Below are 26,246 nucleotides of genomic sequence, written 5' to 3' on the forward strand. Positions count from 1 at the left end.
AAGTCGTAGTTCCTCACGAAATCTGACATAACTATCAAGTAGCTGCAAATCTGAAGGTTCCATGAGAGCTAACTGATCCCAATAAGTAGTCATTTCGTTATAAAATTCTTGAATCGATTTATTGTTTTGGGTGGTGTTTCGGATGGACATTTCAAGCTCATATCGTTTAGCAAAATTTGATTCAAGATACAGAGCTTGTAGATAATCCCAAACTTTCTTTGCTGTGTTATATTTCGAAAAATTCATGCCAATACTTGGTTCTACGGAGTTGTGAAACCAAGTCAAAATCTGTGCATTCCCTGTGTTCCATTTTCCCAAGGCAGTGGCATACCCTGGGTCTTTTGGATCAGAAGGAGGTAGCGTAGAACCGTCTACATATCCCCACATTTCTTTACCAACAACAAAATTTTTCATCACATGAGCCCAATAGGAGTAGTTGTTACCGGTCAAACGAACACTAATAGCCTGATTTTTATCGCCAGACATGAAGCTAACAGAGAAACGCAGTCAAAAAAGAAAACAGAATACCAGAGTACCAATCTGCCTTAGATTGGTTCGTCGGAGTTGTAACAGAGGTTGCCGGAGCTACTGCAGTGCCTGCAAGTGCTGCTGGAGGTTGTCGGAGTGTGGGTAGGTCACCGGCGGTTGGGGAGGGATGGGTGTCGGCTGCTGTGGGTATTTCTTGTGATTTGAGTTGCTGAAAAACAGAGAGATGGGGAACGATAGTGGCTGACAGAGGGAAAGAGATTTGAGGATAGAAGACTGATTGGAAAACAGGTTAGGGTTTCGGAATCGGCTCTGATACCATGATAGAAAACAGAGAAACAGAGACGGAAAATACTGATATTATTTCTGAATGAATTACAATGAGGTGAGTACATCTTTAAATAGAGTAAAGCTATGCCTAAGAAAGGAAGATTACAAGATTTGATTACGATATGATTACCCTATGATTACGATATGATTACCCTATGATATGATTACGATATGATTACCCTATGATTATGCTATGATTTGATTACGATACATGTCCTAAAATAGCATATTACAAGAAGATACAGAATATATATTCTAGATACAGAATATATATTCACAGTGGAATCAAGGCTGCCTTAAATCAGACAGGAGCAGCCTCGAGCATTTGATGTTAAGTTGACCGAGGTTTAGGCTAGACTTGGGCGGGATTCCAGGAGAAAGCCCTTCTGAAATTTGAGGATAAATTGCATTTTCATATCCGGCGTGGGGGGGGAGTCAGCTTTGGGTCAAAACTCCTAGTAAGCAGGGAATCAACGAGCAAAAGAACATGAGAGACCCTTTTGAAGAAATACTTGATATTCCCTAGCTGGGAAACCGAAACCGCACCACACACTTGATCAAGAAAGATTTACTTTGGACAAAAAAATTAAAATAATCCTCCAAGGGCTTAGAGTAATGTGCTTTTGATCATTTAGATTTATCTGCAAACGCTATGATAGCTTGGTGGACTTGATTTTTTTAATTTGTACAACCATATTTTAGTTCATATTGCCAGACCAGTACTCTCTTTGAAAATTATATTGCTATGACAAAATGAATAGTGTAATTTAAGGAACCAAAAGATTGTGGATTGCAGTTTGTTTCGGATTAATGCTATTACTCGTGCTTATAATGTGTTAAGCTGCATAAGATGCCTTGAACTATGCGCGTCCTAAATTCATTTTATGGTTCGCTGATTTACCTTAACATGTAGATTACAAAAGGAGCCATAAAAATACTTATCTTAAGTCCTCCTTTTTATTCATTTCAAGGCCCATCAAAATAAGGAAAAAAAAAAACTATTTCTAATGATATTGCACCCAAGGAAATACCCAATGGATACAGTCCATGGTTCCTTATTCTTTTACTTTATTACCATGGGGAGAATATAAAATCTTCTTTCTACAACCTTGGACCAAAATTGTTCTACTCTTAATTTGACGAGAGCTTCGTTGGACAGTTGGGTACCCATTAACACCCTGATTGGGCCTACAGGCCACCATCCATTTATCTTTCTTCTATTTTCCCCAGAATACAATCAGTATTCTCAGTTTGGACGTTTAGGGCCTGTTTGATAGACCGGATTCGAGTGTCGGATTGACCATATATCGAAGGCAGATCAAATCTCGATCAGATGTATAATCCCACAAATTGTGGGACATGTGTTAACTTAGGGGAGTGATATTATAAGTCCGATCAGGCGATCACACAACGTATCGTATGGGACTATACAATTCCTTCACTATTAGTCCCGTCAAACAACAAACAGGCTATGGGAATATTACGCAGTTGCTATTCCAGTACTAGTGTTATTACAGCAGAGATGATGAAGTCCATGCTCAAATTTATCTGTGGAAGTATATTCTTAAACACGTTGATTATTCTCTTTTCGCTTTTTCCTTCGGACGGTTAAAGAAAATGATAAATGTAGAAAGATAAAACCTTAGGAATCCACACCTTTGGAACCCTAGAAATCCGCATTTCGGGGGTTATAGAGGCATCCACACCAATACTCAAGAAAACAATTTCATTTCATTAAACTAAAACAGTATCTGAAGAGTCCTTTAAATAGGCTCTCCAATTGATTTTTTTGATAACCGGATGTCTAGGCCAGGTTGCGCGCACCACGACTATTCGAATTGATAACTGCAAATAAAGATAAGATAACAACATTATCTAATGGATAAATCTAAAATACAACTAAAGCTACTAGATCGTATCCTTATGTGGATAATCATCACACTGATATATATCCTTCAGGATGAAATAAAATAACCGTTCTTTTTCCCTCTAAATTTACAACAAATTTCAAGTGTGTTGATAGAAATACTTGAGTTACTTTTACAAAGGCGACATCACTACTTATTAAATGCTTCGGATTGGTTTGTTTTCAGGGCTGAAAGATCCAATCACCCTTATGAGCTATGTAACTCCAGTAATGGCAGTGTCTACTGCTCTTCTCTCCCTTATTATGGATCCTTGGGATGAGTTCAAAGGAAGCACATACTTTAATAGTTCGAGCCATATCATTCGAAGTTGCCTGCTAATGCTTTTTGGTGGAACTCTTGCCTTTTTTATGGTAGCAATCTTATGCCCTTTATCCGGATGTATTTAGGATCTTTGTTTTTACCTTTTTTTTTATTTTTTCCCCTCGCAAGTCTTCTTGTTGTTGTGTAAGTCGAAACTTGAAATCTACCCTGCATGTTAAAACTGGTGATTTTTTTTTAATCACATTAGAGTATCTGCTCACAGGAGACTTAACCAATTACCTTCTCTTATTATTTTTCGTTGTTTTGGTTCCCATTTTTCTTTCCAGGTGTTGACGGAGTACATTCTTGTTTCAATAACTAGTGCAGTAACTGTGACAATAGCAGGAGTTGTCAAGGAGGCTGTCACTATTTTGGTAAGAGCTGTTCAGATTATTGCCCTGCTTAAAGAAAACATAAATACCTTGGTGGAAGCTATAGATTCTGTGTTTCAATCCCATCTTCCAATATTGGTTAATCCACTATTATAGCCAATGTTCTAAATGGCGCTTGGCGCTAGTAGGGCGGAGACCCAGCGCCAAGCCGCCTAGGCGCCGCCAAGCAATTCGGTGTTTTTTTTTTTTTTTAACAAACCATTATCCAATCAAACTATATTCTATGTATCCATAATACAAGTTCAAAGTTCTACATAACCATAATGCAAAGTTTAATGTACAAATCCAAATGAAATTAAGTAGTAGCAACTAGCAAATAAGTTGAATAAGACAATAAGTAGAAATAAACGAGATCGGAGATCCCTAATGCCAAGTTAAAAGTTCATCTCCTTTCTTTAACTCTTCTCCTCCATACCCTTCCAAAACTTGATCTACATTAGTTTAATACTATACATTTTAGGCCGCCAAAGGCCTCCAAAGACGTCGATGATGCCGCCAAGGCCGCCGCCAAGACCGCCAAGGCCGCCTAGGCGGCCGCCAAACCTCCCTGGGCGCCAAATCGCCGAGACCGCCAAGGTCGCCTAGGCGGCCGCCAAGACCGCCTAGGCCGCCGCCAAACCTCCCTGGGCTCCAAATCAAACGCCAAGGGGTATTGGCGTGGCGGCAGGGTACCTCCAAGCGCCTAGGCGGCCTCGGCGGCCGCCATTTAGAGCAGAGATTATAGCTAAGACTGTCTGATTAGCGATCACACCTTCCCCGGCTGGCCTTGCCTTAGTATCAATGTTTTAAAAGTCGCTAGACGCTAGTCGGGCAGTCAGCCACCTTCGAGCTTCGAGGCCTAATCTTTGATTAATCGGTGCCATAGCAATTAGTCAGATTTATTTTTTCAATATTTCCCGAATGACATCCATTATGCAAACATTAAACATTCATCTATTCATCCATCAAGATCAAACTTTTTTCAAATATAGAGAGATAGAAACTAAGTAGTACCAAATAACTAGTTAATCCATTATGAGAAGTTCAATATTCATAGTTCAAACCAAATGAAACCAAGTACGAAATTACTAGTCAATTACAAAATTCAACGTTCATACCAAATGAAACCACCGGAGTTACTAGTCAATTACTCCCCCTCTTCTTCTCTGTATCCCTCTATATGAGAGAGAGAGAGAGAGAGAGAGAGAGAGAGAGAGAGAGAGAGAGAGAGAGAGAGAGAGAGGATGACTCTGACAACAAGTAAGTACAACAAGAAGACGACTCCGACGACAAGTAATGGTGACGACCGGCAGCGATGATAGGCAGCGAGCTCCAACGACCGGTGGCAAGCAGCAATGAGGGGATGAGAAGGACGATAGATCATGTTTTAGCCTTTTAGGGCTTTACAGAGTGTTTTACAGACTTTGATCGTGTTTGAGTCCTGGGTATTGAGTATATCATACTGAAACTATAGAACAAGCCCTTAAACTCTATTACCACGATAGCTTCACCCCTTAAATTTCCAAAATTACGGATTTTACCCCGATTATATTCGTCAACTACCGCCTAATTGCCGACTATTTGACTACCGCCTAGACCGCTGACCGACTAATGCCGATTAATCTCCCAAGCGCCTAATTAAATGATTATACCATTAATCTAGTTGGATAGGCCCCGCCAATGATTAATTGCCGATTAATTCCGATTTTAGAGCACTGCTAAGTATGTGTATGACATCATGATGGTGCTGCGTCGTTGAAACAATTGCCTTAAAAATGAAAATTTTACTTACAATAGTTGTGCTGAACCTTCATGGGTGATTTTAATGTCGTCCCACTTATCCAGTACCACGACCAAACTACCTAAATAAACTAGTTTTTTTTATAAGTAGAGGTTGTCTTTGATGTTATGTTTTCATGTGTGCTTTAGAGGTTTTCTATCACTGGTCACTGGTCAGGTGTAGTTCTCTCATCTCATGGCTAGAATAATTTTTATTGGGTTCTTTCCCTTCTAATTTGTATTAAGTGATGAGCACAAAATTCATATGTCATGGCTTTTGATCTAACAAGTTTTCAAAGTTGCTCGGTCAGTGTGAGGCTGTTCACCATTTTGTTGACCACTTAATTGCTTATATTGGGTAATTATTGTTTAGGTTGCTGTGTTTTACTTCCATGATCAATTCACTTGGTTGAAAGGGGTTGGTCTGATAATAATCCTGGTTGGTGTGAGCTTATTCAACTGGTACAAGTAAGTAACTCTATACGTTTTTTTAGTAAAAAGTTACCTTAGAGGCTTTTCTTATTTGCATTGCCAAAGCTTAAGTTGATTTGCCACAAGTTCATCCAGAAGATAAATACTTCTACCTTTATTAGGTCAACATTGAATCTTGTACAACTTTCCCTCGTTGGGCTAGTTTATTTGTGATCTTCAGCCATGAGGTTCTTTTAATTCCACGGATTCCGTAGTCATATTCTATCAACTTATGACACATGGAAACTTGTCGCGGTAACTAACAGTTTCATACATTGAACTGGCATTAAAATAGCAATTTGTCGCTGTGTTGCGTAGTTCTTGACAGATTCATGTTTTAAGATGCTTGCAGAATCTGCTATTTTTAATTAAAGTTTAGAGTGGGGAATTGAATCTTTGTTTTCCCAATTTTCAGCCTATGTTAAAAAGATGGTTCAGAATACAATCATTTTGATTTTGGTTAGAGGGAATTTAAAGTTTTTACCCACTCTTAAAGCATCCAACTCAACTGATAGTCTACGAGTGGAGAGGCCGTCCAGCTCACATTCTAGTTTTTGAGGTCACACTTAAGCGATGTGGGACAAGCTCCAACACATATTGCATGTGTGATTACCGACTCACAAGAGAAGAGGTAAACAAAGGATCATTTATATAGGGATCACAAAGAGACAAAGTGCACCGTTTGCATAAACATAGGGGAATCAATCTAGAGCGTCTTTTCCAAAATTCTAATAAAGAGCAAGACTTTAATGGATCCAAGAATTATTAAATACCCCTATAACGTGAAAGAACCTAAAATACATTTCACATACCCAACTTTTAGGGGATTCTACTGTAGGATATACGAACTTGATTTGCTTTGAGATATTCATATAAACCTGTGTGATTTTGTTTTATTTTTTATGCTTCTTAGATACCAAAAGTTACAAAAGGGCGAGCTAGGTGAAGAGAATGTGGCAAAGTCATCGGCAACCAATGCAGCTGCAAGATATGTTATTCTTGAGGAAATGGATGACCTAGATGATGGTCCCCTGAGAGCTCACTAATCAAATCAGTTGAATCTCGTGAATAAACCATAGGTGAGCGTCTGAAGCCATATCCTCTTTACAAGAATTTTGATGATGTAATGGGGAAACCTTGTTCTTTGCTGATCTGTTGATTCTTGTAACGGTTAAATCCAAAGACCTTTGTGAGCTTTAGGTCCAGAGTTGTCATCATTTTAATCATGAACAACGAACACACAATTTCATCTCTACTTTCTTGTACTTATAAATTACTTCTGGGATTTTAACGTACATTGCATATGGTGCAGGTCTTAATTTGGACTTCTCACACTGTCAATGTACCCTTTTTGTTTTCAAATTGAGGAACACTATAGTTTCATTTGAAGTGTAACTGTTTCTAGCTTTGTCACATCTTGATAATCTATGAGATTGTTGGTGGAACATATTCTGTTTTAATGGTAGTTCTATTGCAAATTTCAATCTTACGCCAGTGGTTCATATATAGTTCAGGTGGCCTTCCATTGCCAGGTAAAAAATGTCTGATTGATTGGCAATTGGAATCAAATAGGGCTAAACATTTTCTGTTGGTCGCAACTGGTAAACAAAATGGTAGCAAGAATGGGTCTATCCAGACAGTATGGGTCTATTCAGACAGTGGTTCTCTCTGTACTTACTTGTTTGTCTGAGCTTCTATTCTTTGTAACTGCAGCGAAAGTCGTGGCAGCATTCTTCAAATTCTTCTGGTCTGTTTCTGCGGTTCTTCCACCAGATTGGTGGTTTACAATGAAGTTGTTTCACATTTCAAAGCCCGTAAAGAAATTTTTGATTCCGACTGTCTGCCCACAGCAGTTGATTGTACATTGTATCGGCACTACACGGCATGCTACCAAGTAATAAATTCCCAGTTTGGATATTCATTGTATCTCTGTAACTGCTTTTCCCATTCCTGTTGGGATATTGAGATTGAATTTTTGTCCCCTCTTTGTAGATTTCTAGTATTTCATTGCTATGAATAGTTTCTTGTTTGTCTTGTATGTAATAAATACTTCTATACGGATAAAAAGTTTTTTGCAACATCTAAATGGAGTTGTTACCGACTGACCAAGCTAGTCTTTGATCGACCACTAGCACAACCTACTTGTGGGTAGGCCATCTCCAATAATAGAGTTAAATTTGTGTTGCTATACGAAAAGTGGGACTTAGGCTTGTTCGTTTGGGGGATTTTGGATTTGAATTTGTAATGATTAGGGTAGGGAGATAGGGGTAATGATTGATGTAATGATTGGAGAGAGAGAGAGATAAAATGAAAGTAATTGTTGGAGATAGAGGTAATGAGTGGATTTTGGATTTGGGTAATAATTTGGAGTCTAAAATCTATAAACTCAACCAAACAAGGCCAATTGTTTGTGTTATATGACAATTTATGTGTTTGAATGAGCGCTCCAATAGTGTTGTTAAATTTGTGTCGGCACAAAAGTGAAAAAAGTGGAATCCATTTATTTGTTGTTTTCTTTCTCACTCTTCCCGCTCTCTCATGACTCATTGATGCCCACTAAATTGTACCAGTAGTAGTTACTGGCGCTACAAAGCTGACTTCCCATCAAACTAACTCTCCCAGCTTACAAAACTTCACAATTCCTAAGTAACACAAGTGGACACAAATGAGTGTCCACTAGTGTTGGATGAGTGTGGTTTGCGTAAAGATTCCTGATACTAACATCTCTGATATGTGGGAAAAGGACTGAAGATGTAAAAAGGACTGAAGATGTGAAGTTTCTTGACAAGTCAGTTTGGTTAGAATGAAGATACTACTAGTAATTGGAGGGAGAAAAGCCTAAAGCTGTTCGACTTGGCTCGTTCGGTTTCTTTATCGGTCTCAATTCCTTCTGAGACCTAGGGATGGCCATTTTCGTCTGACTCGTCCATATCTGATCTAATCCCTGCCTCGAATGGATCACAGATTTGGAGATCTGTTTGGGGAACAGGTAGGATATGGAGATATTTTTAAAAAAAAATTGGGGATGGGATAGGAAATGGGGATTAGTCTGTCCCACCCCGAACCCACTCCGAATGAAATTTCAGTCCAATTCTTGCCCCGTCCCTGAATCTCCGCTATATATATATTTTTGAACCAGAAAGAAACATATGTTTGATGAAACTATGGAACTATAGCTAATGTTGTGATCACTTCTGATCTTTTCTTAGTTTCGGTGGAACTATGGAATACTGTTGTGGAAGTTAATGTTGTGATTACTTTTTTACTATTTTAAAGAAGTCATGTAACTCCGTTTTCATGTGCTAGAGCAACTTTTATTTATATATTTTTTCAAAAAACTTTGGATCCTCGAGGGGTTCTCCGTTTTGGATGAGGATGGAGGGTAAAAGCAAATCCTCGTTGTGAATTGGGGAGGGGATGTGATAGGGGTCCGGGCCTCAGGGATCATGTATGGGGAGAGTAATATCGGACCCCAATCCGCCTTGTTGCAATTATTACCGTCTACCCAGACTCTATTTTTGTCCCATACCACATGACCACTGTGATCTTTCCTCCAATTATTTTCTGCTAAGGATTATTAAAAAATAAGAACCTTTTTTAAAGGCTAATACACTCATCGAGGGGGGATGTTTTGATGGATTGGATGAAGCCAGCTTCATGATACATCCTTGAGGTTTTTGACCTTTTTTTTTTTTGTTGACATCATGAATGAAAGGGCTAATCACTTTGCTTGCCGAAAAATGCCATGGCCATATGCCGGAAATATCTAGTCCACAAGGAGGGGGAACTGAAGGGATGCAAATGAAAAAATGATTGGTAAACAAGCTAATACAACCACTGGAACGATTATCCATGTGTCGTTGTGGCCAAACACAAGAACAAGATAAAGTGCAGAGCTGAAGGCCACCACCATGGTTGTTATGGAGAGAAGAAAGGATAACCAAATCTATAATGATCAGCCTATTGGGAAGAACAAAGAGAAATCACCTTTTGCATGGTGTGATATGAGGATGGACAAGTACATCAATAGAGAAGTAGTGGATGTGAACAGATATATTGCTCAAAAACATCAAAGATCGATATTGAATGCCAATTCTTTGAAAAAAATTCTCAACAAAGATACTGTGATGTCGGTACTTTTAATTGTCTAATGGTTACTGTTTTTTTTTTTAAAACAATGGTTACTGTTCAATGAGTGATTCTTTAGAACTCCAAAACATTTTCTCTATATATACATATATCTACCAATTTGTCTCAAAATGCACCTAGTAAAATAAATTCTATAAATTACAAAATATTCTCATCTTTGACCCACCCAACTCTCCTATTCACCATCCTTGTTGGTAAATCCCTAACTGTTGGTAAACAAAACATACGCTTGATCGAACTATGCGCTTGATCCGACCAACGCATACGAAAACAAGGATAACAGACCAAAAGGACTAAAATCCATGGTTTCTATCGGACCTCGATCCGCCTTGTTGCCATCACTATCCAGACCTCAATTTTGTTTCATACTACGTGACCACTGTGATCTTTCCTTCAATTGAGTGAGTTCCGTTGAGAGTTTTTAAAGAATAAGCATTTATTTGTAGTAATTTTTAAGTTTAAAAATAATAAATTTATTGAAATAATTTTTTTGTGCAATATGAAATTGTTTAATAGATATAGATGAGATCTTTTGAACTGTAGAAAAAATCAAAAAATTATTTTCGCAAATACATTATTTTTAAATTTAAAAATTAATAAATACTAAACGGAACAGGGGTCCAGAACTTTCTTGCCTCCATTCCTCTGTATTCAAACGAAAAAGCGATAAATGTTTATCTCACTCTAGAAACCATTGACTCTCTCTCTCTCTCAAGCTCTCAACAATGTCGGACTGCCTACCTCAAAAGGTCCTAACCGAGATCCTCTCAAGGCTCCCAGTACCATCCCTCCTCCGCTTCAGGTGCGTCTGCAAATCTTGGCTCTCTCTCATCTCCACCCCCGACTTCATCTCCAAACACTCCTCCCTTTCCACCACCAAAACCACCACTCCCTTCCTCCTCCTCCTCCGCCGCTACTCCCACCGCAGAGAACGCTTCTCTCTCCACCTCGACACCCAACAAACCTTCCCTAAACTCCGAGACCTCAAATACCCATCTCCCACTCGCCTCAAATACTACTTCCGCATACTGGGTTCTTGCAACGGCTTAGTCTGCTTAACCGATGACTCCTTCGGCAACACCAACACCAACGCTATCAACCTATGGAACCCTTCCATCCAAAAGTCCCTCACCCTTCCCTTACCCAAATCTACCCGCGACTCAGATGGGTCTTTTTTCATGTGTGCACTTGGGTTCGGTTTCGATTCGATGAGTAATGACTACAAGGTCGTGAGGGTTTCGTATTCGGGTGGGGAGGATGGGTTCTGGGTACCTCCTAAAGTGGAGATTTACGCGGTTAGAGAGAAGTCTTGGAGGGATTTTGAGGGTTTCGTGCCGGAGTTTGGGATTACTGAGTATTTCTGGTCACAGGTTTGTGTGAACGGGAATGTTCATTGGGTTGGGTACAAGCGGGTCAACCCAGTTACTAGGGGTTGTTTCGTTGTGGTGTTTGATTTGGGTGGTGAGGTGTTTGGTGAGATGGAGTTGCCGGGGAGTTTGGTTCACGAATTTCCGAGCAACATGATGGTTTCGGTTATGGATGAGTGTCTTTCGGTGCTGGTGTACGATAAGCGAGCGTTTAGTAAGCAATGTACGGTGTGGGTTATGAAGGAGTATGGGGTGGCAGAGTCTTGGAGTAAGCAGTATGAGATTGATTTGGATGGAAGGTTGGTGTTGGTGCTTGGCTTGAGGAAGAACGGTGAAATGCTGTTGGTGATGGGTAAAGAGCTGGTTTCCTATAACCCAGAAAGCGAAGGAATAAAGAAACTTGGTGTGAGTGGTTGCAAAGATTCATTCTGGTTCGGGGATTACACGGAGTCCCTTGTTTTGCTAGGAGGAGCTGATTCTGTTAATGGTGAGGCGGAACCTTCTGTATCAGAGGAAGCGGATGGACTTGAAGACGATGCTGTTGGACTCCGTGCATACTATATGCAAACAATTATGCTTAATGCACCTGAAGCTTGTCTTTAGGATTGCTAAATAGCTTGCTCTAGTTAAAAAAAAACTGCTATCTGTTCTGAACTACTACTAACTAATGGTCAAATTAATAGTCCTTGATTCCTCTTGTGGATGGTAATTTCATGCTGTAGATGAGGCTTACCTTTAGATTTAAAATGTTTTCAGGTGTTTTTGTTGGTGTGTGGACATGATCAATATAGTGGTTGGCTTTGACGTCTGTTTATTCTGGTGTTTTATCATTATAATTCATACAAATTGCTCTTATTTAAATCGATGGTGTTGTTTGCATTGTTTGGGAGAATGGAGCTGCTGGTACTAGTTGGTGTACAATGGTGTAATAAGCATTTCTTTAGACAATAGGCAGCCAAGGTCATACCATGTAGCAATTTTTGGGAAATTAAGTTATATCTTTAGAGTTTTACTATGTATATTTTGTAGATAATATGGATGTACAGATAATAAGTGATGAATAACTGATGCCATATGCTTCTAGATGAGCTGATGGCGCTCGAGCACAGATGAAGTAAATGAATACCAGTACTAAATAGAATCTTTTGCAAAAGATTTACACTGCAGGTTTGTATGCAGTGTCTAGTCATGTGATGTCAAGATGATCCTTTGCACTAATGCTCTTGGTAGCATCGTTTGCTATAGCGTCAATCAGAAAAGTTTTCAGGTATTGATCACCCCCTTATGTTTTTGTGAATGAAATCTTGTCAATACTGTTTTAAACAGGTCTTAGGTTTGTTATAGAATCTCTTGACATTTGATAATTTCCATCATGGTTTGGTTGTAATGCCAGTTTCTAGGCCAGAATTCAAAGTATTCTCTCCATGTCTTGCCATTCCCTACTTTCCTAATCTAGGATAAGCCCAAGTCATGACATCCAGCAGTAGAAAGAGTGAAAGGAAAGAAGTTGTTTTTACATGTAGTGAATTCTATTTTTTCTTATATGTGGTCCTTTCAATTTTCAGTATTTTACTTCCGCAGCTTGCTTAAGTTAATGTAAAAGATCCTGTTATATAGCCTAATGTCATCGTACCTGTTATTCATGCTCTATTATGCCTTTGTAATTGTATGTGGTATGTTATTGTGTGAATGTCTTGATTTGGAGTACGTGCTTCATAGTCATATTGTTCGGTGCTTGATGGAGAGCATCGCCTTACTTAAAAGCTGACCTTGATCCTTATAATAGGCCATGGGCATGGCTGAATGTTCATCAAAGTCTAGGATCACATGGAAGGGATTATGTTTCCTTGATTCCTTGACTATGGGAATGCTTACAAACAGAGTTAAGGCTTATTTTTCTGAGCAAGGATCATTTGATTTGAAAGTTAGTTTCTGGTCAGACCTGGTTTTCCTACATATACTATAATTTTTTAACTGGATCTTTATGCCCTGAAATTAGGCCCGTCTCTGTCTCCACAGTTTTTGAACTTCCACCAACTTCGCCTTTTTGAAAAAAAAAACTTCCACCACCTTCATAACCAAGGAACAATAAATATGCATGTGGTTTCATAATCCCTTGCAATTATTCTTTATGTTATGTAATCGTGAATTGTGAGGCACCATGGGCAGGCCCCACAGTTCCCGTTAAGGAAGATACCGTTAATCGAACTTTGTTTGATTTCACTTTTGGTCATCGTAGGCGACCTGCTCGCATGTCTCTTGGTCACAGGACGGTCAATTTAATGGAAACTGAAGCTAGTCATTCTTTCAGTTATTGCAGTCGATTCGAGTATGGTGGTATTATAGTTCCTCTCTATTTTCTGTTTCAAGATGTAAATTTTTTTCCACAACTTGGTGGACCAAATAGAGACGGCTTTCTAGGTACGCTGAATTAGTGTTGGAATAAGCCTGATACGCAAGTGACCTGGCTTCATATCACCTGGGATTTGTGAGTCATAATTGGAGACATCTATGGCTTCGGAGTTAAGATAAATTTCACAGCATTATTTTCTTTATCGAACTACAAAGATTACTTGATATTTGTTTTTGAAAAGAAATAGAAAGTTTTTTTTTTTTTAAATGTGTTGCTAGTGGTGTGAAAATAGATTGAAATCTAGGCAGTTGTTAGCTTAGCAACATTGCTGCATCTAAATTTAGTTCAGGGCATTTATTCTACTTGATCTTAGGCCAATTGCACTTTCCATGAACTTCTTTCATGCGTAAGTTTTGCTCAAAAATTTTTCTTTATATGTTCTCATCTTCTCATGTGCATGTACATGGTGCATCTCTTTGGAGCCTACTATTTCCGTTTGGTTGGATAATTCCTCCTGTTGGCGTTTCCAGCTGGTCACTTGCTTCTTGTGAAGCCATACATGGTCGCTGTTCAGAGCAACAATGTGACTGCTGTGAATGATGCTCTTAATGAGATTTATGTGGAGGAAGAAGACTGACAGATTGCGAGAATCAATTGACTTGCATGATAGCTTTAATCAGATTGGACTGGCACAGAAGGTAGTTGCAACTCTCTGTAACTTATGCTTCTTCTCTTTGTGAAGTCTGATTTCGCAGACCTATGTGGCTATGTTTGGGCAGATTGAGAAGCACGAGCTTCTGGAGACGAGGCGTTTGCTGTCTATATTTACAAAAAAGCTGGTAGATGGAAGCAGTCTACTGCATTAACAAAGAAAGACAATCTCTACAAAGATGCCATGGAGACTGCCTCACAATCTGGGGATCTCGAACTTGCCGAGGGGTTGCTTGTTTACTTCATTTAACAGGTATGAACCTTGATGCAGACTCCCTTGTTACCGTAGCGGCATGCGTAGAAGCTCCTCTTTTGTTAAGTTCGTGTATTGCATTGGCACCCAAGCTGTATTTTTCTACTCTAGAATTGACATGGTAAGCCTAAATCATGATCAAGCTTAGTTTAGTATGAGGCATTTTTGTTACCTTATGGGGAACCAATTCTCTGAGTAACTTGGGGGAGTAGGAAAATAGACATACTGGCAAATACTATTAAATTTTTCGTGGAAGTTCAGGACAAACTGTTATGAACATACTGTTATGAAATGTTAGGAAACCATTGGATAACCAGGACATGGAATATCCCAAGTCTGACGTACATCCCCATAAAACTAGCACATATGTTTATCATGAGATGTAGGTTTTCACTTTATACGCTTTCAACTAGCTCTTAAAAAGCAATTGGGAATTGCAGCTTTCAGAGGGTTGAAGCAACCATTGGAAATTAAATGCGTGAACTGTGGTAAATTAAATGTGAACTGAAACTAGTAAACCTTCGAAAATGCTCTAATAATAAATATGAATTATCCAGAGATGCTAACGATAACATTACACACAATAGGACAACATTTAGGGTCTTTTGGTACATGTAGTGGTATTATACTGGGATACAGTTACAAGACCTAATAGCTTTCTCAATTCTATCCATCCATGGGTCTCAACGTTTTCATAAGTAAATTAATACCGACAAATGAGCAACTAGAATTGCTAGAAAAACTTACCTTTCATTACCTCGGTCCTGATAAAACTTGTGGAAGTAATACAGTGGCATCGTCTCTAGCATCGCGGTTGCTATCTACAACTGGAGTTGTTCTTGGTATTGGGGGTTTTGTGAAGCGAAAATCCAAATTGCTGTCAACCTCCATTAGACCCTCCAAGACCTTAACAACGACTGAGATCGGAGGCCTCTTAGTAAACTCACTTTGTAAACACCATGCCGAGATCCGTAGCATCTCCGTGACTTCTGCTCCATGTAAATGCATATCTTCGCAGGATTTATCAATTATGTCCATAAGTTGATCCTCTGCTGCTTTCCTCTCGAAAAGACTCAGTAAATGCATTTCCTCCTCGGGTTGATTTCTGTCCAAATTTTTCCTTCCACACAAGATTTCAAGAACCACGACCCCAAAGCTGTAGACGTCGACTTTGTCAGTGATTACAGAGCTCATCCACTCTGGAGCCATATATCCTGGTGTTCCTCTCATTGTTGCCACAACTCGGCTTTGCTCCTTGGCTATCAATTTTGACAAACCGAAGTCGGCAACTTTTGCGTCAAAATTCTCATCCAGAAGGATGTTTTGGGGTTTTATATCCAAGTGCAATATTTTCTGTCTGCATTCTTCGTGGAGATATGCTAGTCCCTTGGCCATGCCTGAGATAATCTTCCTTCTCAATGGCCATTCGAGAGAAAGCAGCTCTTCGTTTTTCCGGAAGATCCATTTGTCCAAGGACCCATTACACATGTACTCGTACACCAAAAGCCTTTTAGATTTTTCAGCACAATATCCTATCAGTCTTACCAAATTGACATGGTGAATGTTGCCTATTGTCTTTACTTCAGCTAAGGATGACTTCTTTACCTGACCTATACCATTAAGCCGTTTGACCGCAACTTTTGTGCCGTTTCCCAGAGTCCCTTCAAAGACAGAACCAAATCCTCCTTGCCCAAGCTTCTTGCTAAAATTCTCTGTTGCAGATTTCAAGTCTTCATAAGAGAATCTTGTAGATACCCCCGGTAATTCATCTATACAGTCGTCATCCTCCTCCAAGTCCTTTTCCTTCCGCAAGTAAAGAATAGCAGCGCCAATTAGAAGTAACACAACAAAAAGTGCTCCGAGGCTTGATCCTATTGGAAGTGCAATATTGTTGCCTTTTCCATTTTTGGGTGCACTAGCTGAAATATTCTGAACATTCTGAACCTTAGCAAATGTTAGTATAGTTTTGTTGTCTTCTTGGCTAGAAGTATACAGAGTTCCATTGCCGGAGACAGTGACTCTATAATTGTTTCCTTCATTCCTCCTGAGCGAAAAGATTTCAGATGGTAAGTAGCAATTTCCCCTTGAAGTATTAACCGAATCGTATCTGAATATGACAGCTTTGCAGGAACAGTTCCTCAAACAGGCAAGTTTGCAATTCTCAACGCCTACATTCTCCATGTCTCGTTGAAAAAAGAAGTAATCAGTGTTTTTGAGCTCGAGGAGTATATGATCTTCGTAACGCTCACAAGAAACGGGCGTAACCAGTTCGCACCTGAGTTTGGGTTGCCCGTTAATGGCTTGAAGTAGATTGAACCATCACTTGCTGCTCCTGGACAACCACATTCCCCCTTTGAACAAACACCATATTTTCCGCAAACCATGGGGTACCCACATTCACCGGTATACGATGTCAGAAGATCCGCTACCTCTCCCCATTCTGATACCCCCCACTCATAAAGCCTAAAATGTCCATCGGGTCCCAACTTCATGAACCGGGCTGCAGACCCGGGCAGGATATCTAGCCCGTATACAGAATCCCTCGAAGCCTTCATTCCCTTGGCAAACACGTACATAGTAAATGCAAAATAAGGGGAAAAGACACCCGGATCCATGATGAAGTAGGATTGAGGTGGGTTGGTATCCACATAACCAATCAATTGCGAACCCTTGATAGCAAGTCCAAACATCCCGTCACTCCAGTTTGATGTTGATGTGCTGGCAGTTAGCTCCATTCCAAAATACAATGTTTGCCCCTCGACCAAAGTATCTGTGGGGTGATCAACCGACTCCCAAACTGTATCATTGTTTTCGTCGAAGAGCTCAAGATTTCCCGATGCGGTCAAGGTTATGCCCGGAACAGACTTACTGCTTGTGTTTGTTGACCAAACTGGAGCGCCATCGACGTCTCCCACTATTAATCCTCCATCTCCTGTTAGTAGCAAAGTTGCACCGGCTTTAACTGGGTTGTCGCGATTGGCGGACCAGACCAGCTCCGGGGACTCTATCCCCGAGCTGCTGGAATTGGGTTTGTTTTGGAAGACGAGGACAGAAAAGAGACATTCAGTGCCATCGAAATTGCAGTAGAAGCCGCAGATGAATTGCGTGTCGTTAGTTCCTCTGTAAAGGAAAGGCGACACTTGCACGAAGGAGCCTTCGATGGGTGAGGGTAAAGAAGTTCTGAAAATGTATTATTTCAGAGAGAATGTTTTTGATACATTACATAACTCAATCAGTATACAACTTAAATACACAAAAGAATGGACTTTTGGCTCCTATGAAAAAGGAAACGTGCTTGATACTAGAGCTGTAAATCAGCCTCACAATATTCTCACAATCTACCCATGATTAGTGCTTAACAGATCTTCCAATTCCTTTAGCACATTTTGTCACATGCTTTATTCCTTTGATATTGTGACTGTGAATTGATTGCCTCACATTCCATATCCCTTGGACCTTGTGATTCTGATTTGATTCCTTCAATATTCCCCCTCAAACTAGGCTGGGGAGATGGCCAAAGGCCTAGTTTGACACGCAAAGCATGAAAAGAGGCACAAGAGAGCGGTTTGGTTAGTATATCAGCAACTTGGTGCCTTGACGTGACGAAACGGGTAATGAGGAAACCTTGTGCCACCTTTTCACGTACAAAATGGTAATCTATCTCAATGTGCTTCATACGAGCATGAAACACTGGATTGATGGTTAGCTGTAAGGCTGAAATATTGTCGCAAAATAGAGTTGCTGGTTGTTGGATAGTGTGACCAATATCATGAAGTAGGTATGAGATCCAAGTTACTTCAGCAGCTGTGGATGCAAGGGCGCGATATTCAGCTTCTGCACTCGATCGTGCCACTGTGGGTTGTTTCTTGGCACTCCAAGAAATACAGTTAGCACCCAAGAAGGTGCAAAATCTAGTTGTGGACCGTCGAGTAGTTGGACAACCACCCCAGTCAGCATCCGAAAATGCATATAGCTCAAGTGATTTGGACGATAGTAAACGTAGACCTTGATCAAGAGTGCCGTGGACATATCGAAGAATTCTTTTCACCAACTGGAAGTGGAATTCTGTGGGAGCATGCATAAATTGACAAACATAATTCACGCTAAATGACAAGTCAGGTCTTGTAAAGGTGAGGTATTGAAGTCCGCCAACTATGCTGCGATATAGGTGAGGATCGGGGAAAGGAGAGTTACCATTAGGTGGAGGGCTAGGTTAAGCAACCATTGGCGTCGAAAGTGGTTTACAATTGCCCATTTGCGCTCGATCAAGAAGCTCGGCAGCATACTTTTTTTGATTGAGTAGGAGTCCACCTGGAAGTTGATGCACTTCAATGCCTAAGAAATAGTGCAAATACCCCAAGTCCTTCATAGAAAATTCCTGATGCAACTTCAACATGAAGTCTTTTAAATAAGCAGAGTTATCACCAGTCAAAATGATATCATCTACATAAAGGAGGAGGACAATGCCATGAGACCCACGACATATAAAGAGCGAAGAATCAGCGGAGCTGCAAAAGAATCCATTGGCAAGAAGAAATGAGCTAAATCTGCCAAACCATGCTCTTGGTGCTTGGCGGAGTCCATAGAGGGCTCGATGTAACTTGCATACATGATTTGGTTTGAGTAAGTCAACAAATCCCGAGGGCTGCTCCATATAAACTTCTTCAGAAATATTTTCATGTAAGAAGGCATTTTTTACATCCATTTGTCGTATATCCCAATTTCGGCAAAGAGCAATGGTCAGAATGATTCGAACGGTTGCTAGCTTAATTACCTGGGAAAATGTCTCGATGAAATCAATTCCTGGTATTTAATTACCAGATCTATTGCCTTTTGCTATCACCCTCTTTGTCTCCTTGTGCTTTATCACAAAATCATTTGCAGAAAACTCGAAATCTTAAGGAAGTTGTTGAGTCAATTGGCTAACTGATAAGAGATTCTTTTTAATATCCGGGACGACTAAAACATTGTTCAAGTTAATCTTCTTATCCCCCATGGTAAGTGAAGCATTTCCAACATGCGTAATGTTTAAAGTATCACCATTTCCCACCATGATTTTATCTGAACCGAAGTAAGGAGCGCAAGTTTGAAGCTTACCATGATCTGCTGTCATATGTTGTGTAGCTCCTGTGTCGGGGAACCAAGCATTGTCTTGTGAATCTGCAATGGTCATGGCTGCAAGTGCTTGGGCAGCATTATCAGGTTGGTAAGTTTGATTGAACCTCTGCCAACAATCAATGGCAGTGTGGTTTGTTTTGTTGCAGATTTGACACATAACTACACCATCTTCACCTTTCTGTTTCTTTTTTGGGGGTCCATTGTGAATGATTGCTGGTGAGTGGTTGTGATTTGCACCTCGGGTTGAGAAACCTCTTGTTTGAACAAATCCACGTCCATTAGAATTGAAGGAAGTTTGCCCTTGTTGCCCTTGTTTGAAGTATTTCCCTCCTTGTGATCGTTGATGCCGATGTCCTACGAACGCGACATTAGGATTTTCACCAACATAAACTTCAGGATTGTGAAACGTTTTCATAGTTTCATGTCCTTGAAGCAAAGGAACTATCTCCTTATATGTAGGAACAGGAGGTTTCATCATTGTGGTGATGAAAGACTCGTAACCAGTACCAAGGCCTTTTAATAAGCCAAACACTTTTTGCCTCTCATGAACCGGTTGCCCAATTGCAGCCAAATCATCGCATATTTCTTTAAAAATGCGAATATAATCAGCCATGGTTTTGCAATCTTTCCTGCTATGGAATTGCAATTTTTGATTTAGGTAGAATTCTCTTTCTTGTGAATCTTGAGCAAAAGACTCCAACAAGGCTGACCATACCTCAGCAGATGTCTCTAGGCCAACAACTAGGCCTAAGACTTCTTCAGACAATGTTCCGGTGATCCACCGACGGAGCAATCGATCTGATCGCCTCCATTGGACATAATCTGGGTTCTTACGTACCTCAGTTGCACCTTCAGCATTTGAGGTAATATTTTCCTTCGGCATGGGGTATCCTCCATCAATAAAGCCCATCATCTCTTGACTTTCAATCAGTCCCATGAATTGGGTCTTTCACAGCAAGAAGTTAGACTAATTTAGCCTAATAGACACAAAGTTACTGATGTTAAGGGTTGAGGGATACGGGTACTTGCTTGTTGAGGAGATGGCCATTTGTGGATTGAATGGAGAGAGAGACAACTAGATAATTTCCCTTACAAAAGGAGTGGCTTTGATACCATAAAGAAGTTCTGAAAATGTATTATTTCAGAGAGAATGTTTTTGATACATTACATAACTCAATCAATATACAACTTAAATACACAAAAGAATGGACTTTTGGCTCCTATGAAAAAGGAAACGTGCTTGATACTAGAGCTGGAAATCAGCCTCATAATATTCTCACAATCTACCCATGATTAGTGTCACGCCCCAAATCCGGGAGCATGACCGGCCGTGTACCATGAAGCAATCATGAGACACGAAGCCTAATTAAAAATATTTCTAACAACTTGAAACAAATAAAGAAAAACTAGATATTTTATTATAATAAAATGCACGACATCAAACTAATGTTTTTTTAAGAAAATGACACAATATCCCATATTTTCCAATCTCCAAACTCCATAATGAACTGCCAATTAATAAAAGTGCGGAAGCTTTTTGACAATAGAAAAAAAATAAAAATGCAGACGCCCTAGAGGTCCAAACACAAGGTCCCGACAATGCTGCAGAGTCCACTGTAATGCTCCATGAACTAACTTGAAAAATAATGTGGAATAATTCCGTCAGCTGGCGAGCTCAATGAGTAGTTAAGCATGCTAACGGTAATACAAAATGGCATACATATAAATGAACGATAACGAGTGCTCCAAAAAAATGGTTTTCAATAGTAATGATCGATGGGTCAACGAATAGCAACAACTAAATAAGAAAGGACAAGATGAACGGCCCAACAAGTAGTATCAATGGCCTCAACAATTGATTAACGAATACCAGGATCAATAATCGAATCGCACTAATGAGCATTTACGTCAAACAGTTTGCCAGATGATTTATGGAAATCCAAATCAAAGTGGGAACCATAATCACCAATTGCCAAATGCCAAATATTTTCTCAGGGCTTAGCCCGTTGGATTCAACACCGTACTTAGAGTCATCATAGGATGGCGCCTGGGACCTTTTCCCTAAGCTGATCCGGAATAGGGTCACAGGGTATTTCACAAGTCTTTTCCCTATCCGTTGAGCACTAGAGTCACAGGGTATTTCACAAGTCTTTTCCCTAGTGGCCAAAGTCACCACGATATCTCACGGGTCTTTTACTTGGACTTTAATAAATATAACATAGTCCATGGTCCCAAACACAAATAAAACAACGGCGAGCCGGAGGCACCTGCACCAGGATTATTCCCCGCACTGTTGCAGAGTCACAATAATATTATGGAGTCAATGAATCGACGACAGTAAAAGTAAGGGCAATCGATGACTAAAAATATCCTCAATTAACCTTGTATGCCAAAGGGTACGTCAATTGTCAATAATTATGAGAGCAATGAATAATATTAATTATCATCGGATCACAAGAAATAACGAAATGTCAAGAATAGATTGGCTCAAGAGGATTCCAAGAAAAGGATCACATGCTTAACCACTCATCTCGATTGGATAGATAAATCGCGAAATGTAATATTGCTCGAGTACTCTGCTAGTTTGAACAAAAGAATGCATTACGAAAATCAATTCAATGAAATTGACTACGCTAGTTACCAGTGAAACTAATACCAATATAGTTACTTCTAATATTGACTTCCCTTAAGTTAACTCCAGGAACAACCTTATGGGTTAATCTCTCAATTCTCTCGCCTCGACACACGCACACGCTGCACATGCATACAGGTTCATAATATACTAATATATATACATATTCTCACACTTGTAAACCAAGCACAACACACACTACAGCCAACACCCCATGCACACAACCTCATCACCATTGCCGCCCCTCCTTCTCTCTCCTCCGTTCACTCGGCACCACCAAACAAAACCCCACTGTTTTCCCAAATCAAAGCCCCTATTTCTATGTGTATGTATAACCATGAACTATATACTCAACAAGGAAGAAAAAGAGACGATGAAAACCTTACCCGAAGATTCACCGATCCGAAAACTACCGCAAACTCTCAACTGTGGCTTCTCTCTTCCTCCCTCTCGTTCTCAACTTTTTGAAATAAAATAACCGTAAACGTTTCCTCACCCTAATAAATTGTCTACGTTCAAACTTAAAACTTATCTAGTCTAATTACACAATCTACCCAATATTATTCTTTACGTTAACTAATCACTTGTGGGGACCCATTCTCAGTTTAACCAGACTTAGGATTTTAAGCGATACATGTAACTGATGCCAAAAATAGGCAGCCCAACATATTTTTTTTTTTAGCAAGAAGTTTGAAAAGAAAAATGAAAGATTTAATTATTTGCGTTAAAAATATTATTATTATTATTATTTTAACTAAAAAAGTGGGATGTCACAATTAGTGCTTAACAGATCTTCCAATTCCTTAAGCACATTTTGTCACATGCTTTATTCCTTTGATATTGTGACTCTGAATTGATTGCCTCACATTCCATATCCCTTGGACCTTGTGATTCTGATTTGATTCCTTAAATAGAGGGGAGGATCTTCCATATCGTTGATCTATTGGCAGTCTTAATTGTAGCTGGATAATCCAAACCTTGACTGTGTCGAATGCACGAGACAAGTAAGAAAGAAAACAACAAACCGGAAATTCTTTTTCTGGTTCGCATTCATTGCTTCCATTCTAGATAGAAACCTATGCCGCAGTTTCAGTTAAAGCTGGGGGAAGAAGCTGAAATCATCCGGTTTGAAAAAGAGAGTTAACTACTACACCTTAGAACAAAACTCAGGCTATAGTGTATTGATCAGTGATTCAATAAACCCAGCAGTTTAGAGAGCACAAGTTGAACCTATGTTGGAGCATCCGAATTGGACTCGTGATTTGTGGACCCTTTTACCGGTAAAGAAACGTGATTGAAGGTGCATGACTGACAATTACTACAACTGTTGAAGAAGTGGAAAAGAAGAGACAAATTAGAAGACAACGTTCAGAAAGACGCGTTGCGTTATCCGTTTCCTGAAGTCTTTGAGTGGACTGGAGACCTTTTGCACGACTTGTGTTAAGAGGGATTGATGGGAATTTCTCTCTATCTCAACTACTATCACTAGGACCACTGCCAAGTCATTCTAGCTAAAACCACAAGAATTCTAGCTACAACCACAATAAGAGTAGTAGAATAGATGACACTCACATATATTTTCATATTCCGAGTGTCATGTATTCGAACATTTTTGTAACCACAAACGCATCACACAAGCAAGCACACAGACACCCACATGAGTGTGTGAGCTCCACACACGCATGTGGAGGTTCAAAAGTCTAGGTACACAGTCATCCAAACACAACACTAAACACAATCCCTCACATACATGTGGAGCCCACATGCAAGCTCATACACACTAGTGCGTGTGGGCTCCAAATGTATGTGAGGGATTGTGTTTGGATGGTTGTGTATGTAGCATTATTGGTGGTGCAATGCATGTGGACCCCACATATCCATTTGCTCTCTGTCCATACCTGATCACTCCAACTCCCTTTCACGAGTGTGATCGATGAGTTTGACTCCGGTGTCTTGGCTTTAGGTGGATTTTCATTTTTGTTTTGTTTTGTTTGGTGTATTTTGTTTTTGTTTGTTGTTTTCTGTATTTCCTCGGTAGTGTCCGCTTTTTATTGTATTGTGTTTTCCTTATATATTATATGCAATTTATAGTTGGTTGAAAATAATTTTCCGGCCCACCACAAGAGCATTGGCATTGGGTGTAACCATAATAAGTGTAGATAAAGAACTAAAAGGTTTTCAATCGTAGCGGCTCCAAAATAATTTTCCTGTTTTGATATCATTTCCGGCTCCAAACAGGTTTTTTTTTTTGAACGAAGCGGCTCCAAAACAGTTGCCAGTGTTTCAGTCGTTAAAGATGTTCTTTCTTTCTTCTTTTTATCCTAGTTAAAGATGTTTCATTCAATATGTATATACCGAATTATGACGTTACGGTTCACAGTTTCGAGAACTAATCCGAAATCCCTTGTCTTTCATTCAGATTTCGAAGATAATTGTGAGGTTTTCTGCTTCACGATCGTTCGAGTTGTGCGATCGACAAGTGGGATTGTGGTAAAGACCATGGAATAATTATCCGTTGGGGAGGGGGCCGGGTATTGGTGGTACAAATCTGGGATTGGGAGAGATGGGGTTTTGGTACAAAAGTCTTAATTAACCTGTATCTAACATGACCAAAGGTCTGATGAAAAAAAAACATGAACATGACCAAAGGTGAGCTTCCATGGTTGGTCGTGAATACTTATTGTGGAGAATACAGGGATAGTTTTGTGATTTTCTAGAGAATATATCACCGTGTAACATTACGCCGAAAAACTTAGGCGGATTCTATTTGCAACGCACAATTTGATCCCTACAACCCACTTCAAATTTAACGATTTTAATACAAAACTGCCCCGAGTGAAATCAACTAAGTTATCCTTCTCATCTTCATTTTTCTCCTTTCCTCTCCTCCCCTCCGCCGCCCAAAGCTCCGCACTTGGATGGGGCACTGAGACAGGCCAAGTTTGTGTTCCCACCAAAATCTCAACCTCCGCCCACCCGTACGAGACCAACTTCGTAGAAGAGTCCATATATACCAAAATCTCAACCTCCGCCCACCCGTACGAGACCAACTTCGTAGAAGAGTCCATATATACAATTTGACAAAATATCCATTACAAGGTTCCTCCATTTCCGAATGCTGCTACGTATTCCTTTTTACAATGCTCTCCCCAACCCACCTTCCAAGTTAAAATACTGTACTGTTACCATCTTCTTTCATTCAATGTTTTGACTGAAATCTTATGCGAACCAACTGTGTGACAAAATATCTCGTTCAAATTTGAGCATTTTTTACCAGGAAAAAAAGAGATGCAACACTCAGGCCGCATTCAAGTCACAGGTGCAATGCCAATCTGTGCAAATTATGGTCCGAGAAATATCGAGTCCTAAGTATAATCTCAAATGTAAATTTGCGTCATGGGTTGCAATATATATTTATGGATTTTCACGTATGAAATTTCGAGTTCGAGTATAGAAATGGTAAAGACAGGAGCAATAACTATGGTCACAATCTTTTAAAATAAGACAGTCACCTGGTGCTAAAAAAAGTCATCGTATCAATTTCAACGACATTTGCTCTTTGACTAAAAGAAAACATCTTAACCTTTTAATTTATAAATGACCCTATACTTGTAAATTCCTGGACTTCCCACTGCTGGTCACCAACTCCTGATATGACAGATAACATCGAAACTGAATGAGTTTGTATTGTTAACACACTGGTTCGGTATAAGCATTAAATCTTTGGCAACGTCGTATCTTGAAGGCAGATTTGTTGTAACGCGGTGCATACCACCTGGTGGGGACAAAAACTATACTTAAGAAAGCGACCCGTAAACATGTATGGAAGGGAAGACTGACTGATGCATATTGCAATTGAAGACTGACTTTTGGGGCAAGTGGGAAGACTCAAGGTCTGAGTCATGGTTCATGGCTTATACGAATGTGTCCTTGGGTTCACGGACGACCATAGAACCTTGCTATCTATTGCATCAAAATTTTAAAATTCTTCGGTTTGT

The 26,246-nt window shown here is 39.8% G+C and overlaps 3 protein-coding genes across 7 annotated transcripts in view; 2 read left to right on the top strand and 1 right to left on the bottom strand.

Moving 5' to 3' along the window:
* LOC131330017 (probable sugar phosphate/phosphate translocator At1g06470) overlaps positions 1-26,246 on the top strand; it is a 44,175-nt gene that overhangs the window by 13,419 nt on the left and 4,510 nt on the right. For 2 of the 5 annotated variants that reach the window (XM_058363473.1, XM_058363474.1), the window contains 5 exons: positions 2,910-3,094; positions 3,332-3,418; positions 5,568-5,662; positions 6,579-6,744; positions 7,379-7,774. In XM_058363473.1, coding sequence (XP_058219456.1) covers positions 2,910-3,094; positions 3,332-3,418; positions 5,568-5,662; positions 6,579-6,711 — 500 coding nt within the window. In that variant the 3' untranslated portion in view covers positions 6,712-6,744; positions 7,379-7,774. Of the gene's footprint in view, positions 1-2,909; positions 3,095-3,331; positions 3,419-5,567; positions 5,663-6,578; positions 6,745-6,977; positions 7,160-7,378; positions 7,775-26,246 lie in introns of those variants that run through there. The other 3 variants (XR_009200931.1, XM_058363476.1, XM_058363475.1) reach the window with 2 other exon arrangements.
* On the top strand, positions 10,427-12,016 carry LOC131330021 (F-box/kelch-repeat protein At3g23880-like). Its single transcript, XM_058363482.1, has one exon. The coding sequence runs from the start codon at positions 10,540-10,542 to the stop codon at positions 11,782-11,784; it is 1,245 nt and encodes a 414-aa protein (XP_058219465.1). The 5' UTR covers positions 10,427-10,539; the 3' UTR covers positions 11,785-12,016.
* On the bottom strand, positions 15,019-16,821 carry LOC131330018 (G-type lectin S-receptor-like serine/threonine-protein kinase SD2-5). The gene has a single exon (XM_058363477.1). It carries the CDS (start codon positions 16,677-16,679, stop codon positions 15,252-15,254), a length of 1,428 nt encoding a protein of 475 aa, XP_058219460.1. The 5' UTR covers positions 16,680-16,821; the 3' UTR covers positions 15,019-15,251.

The sequence above is a fragment of the Rhododendron vialii genome, chromosome 6a (genome assembly GCF_030253575.1).
Source record: "Rhododendron vialii isolate Sample 1 chromosome 6a, ASM3025357v1".
NCBI classification, from domain to species: domain Eukaryota; kingdom Viridiplantae; phylum Streptophyta; class Magnoliopsida; order Ericales; family Ericaceae; genus Rhododendron; species Rhododendron vialii.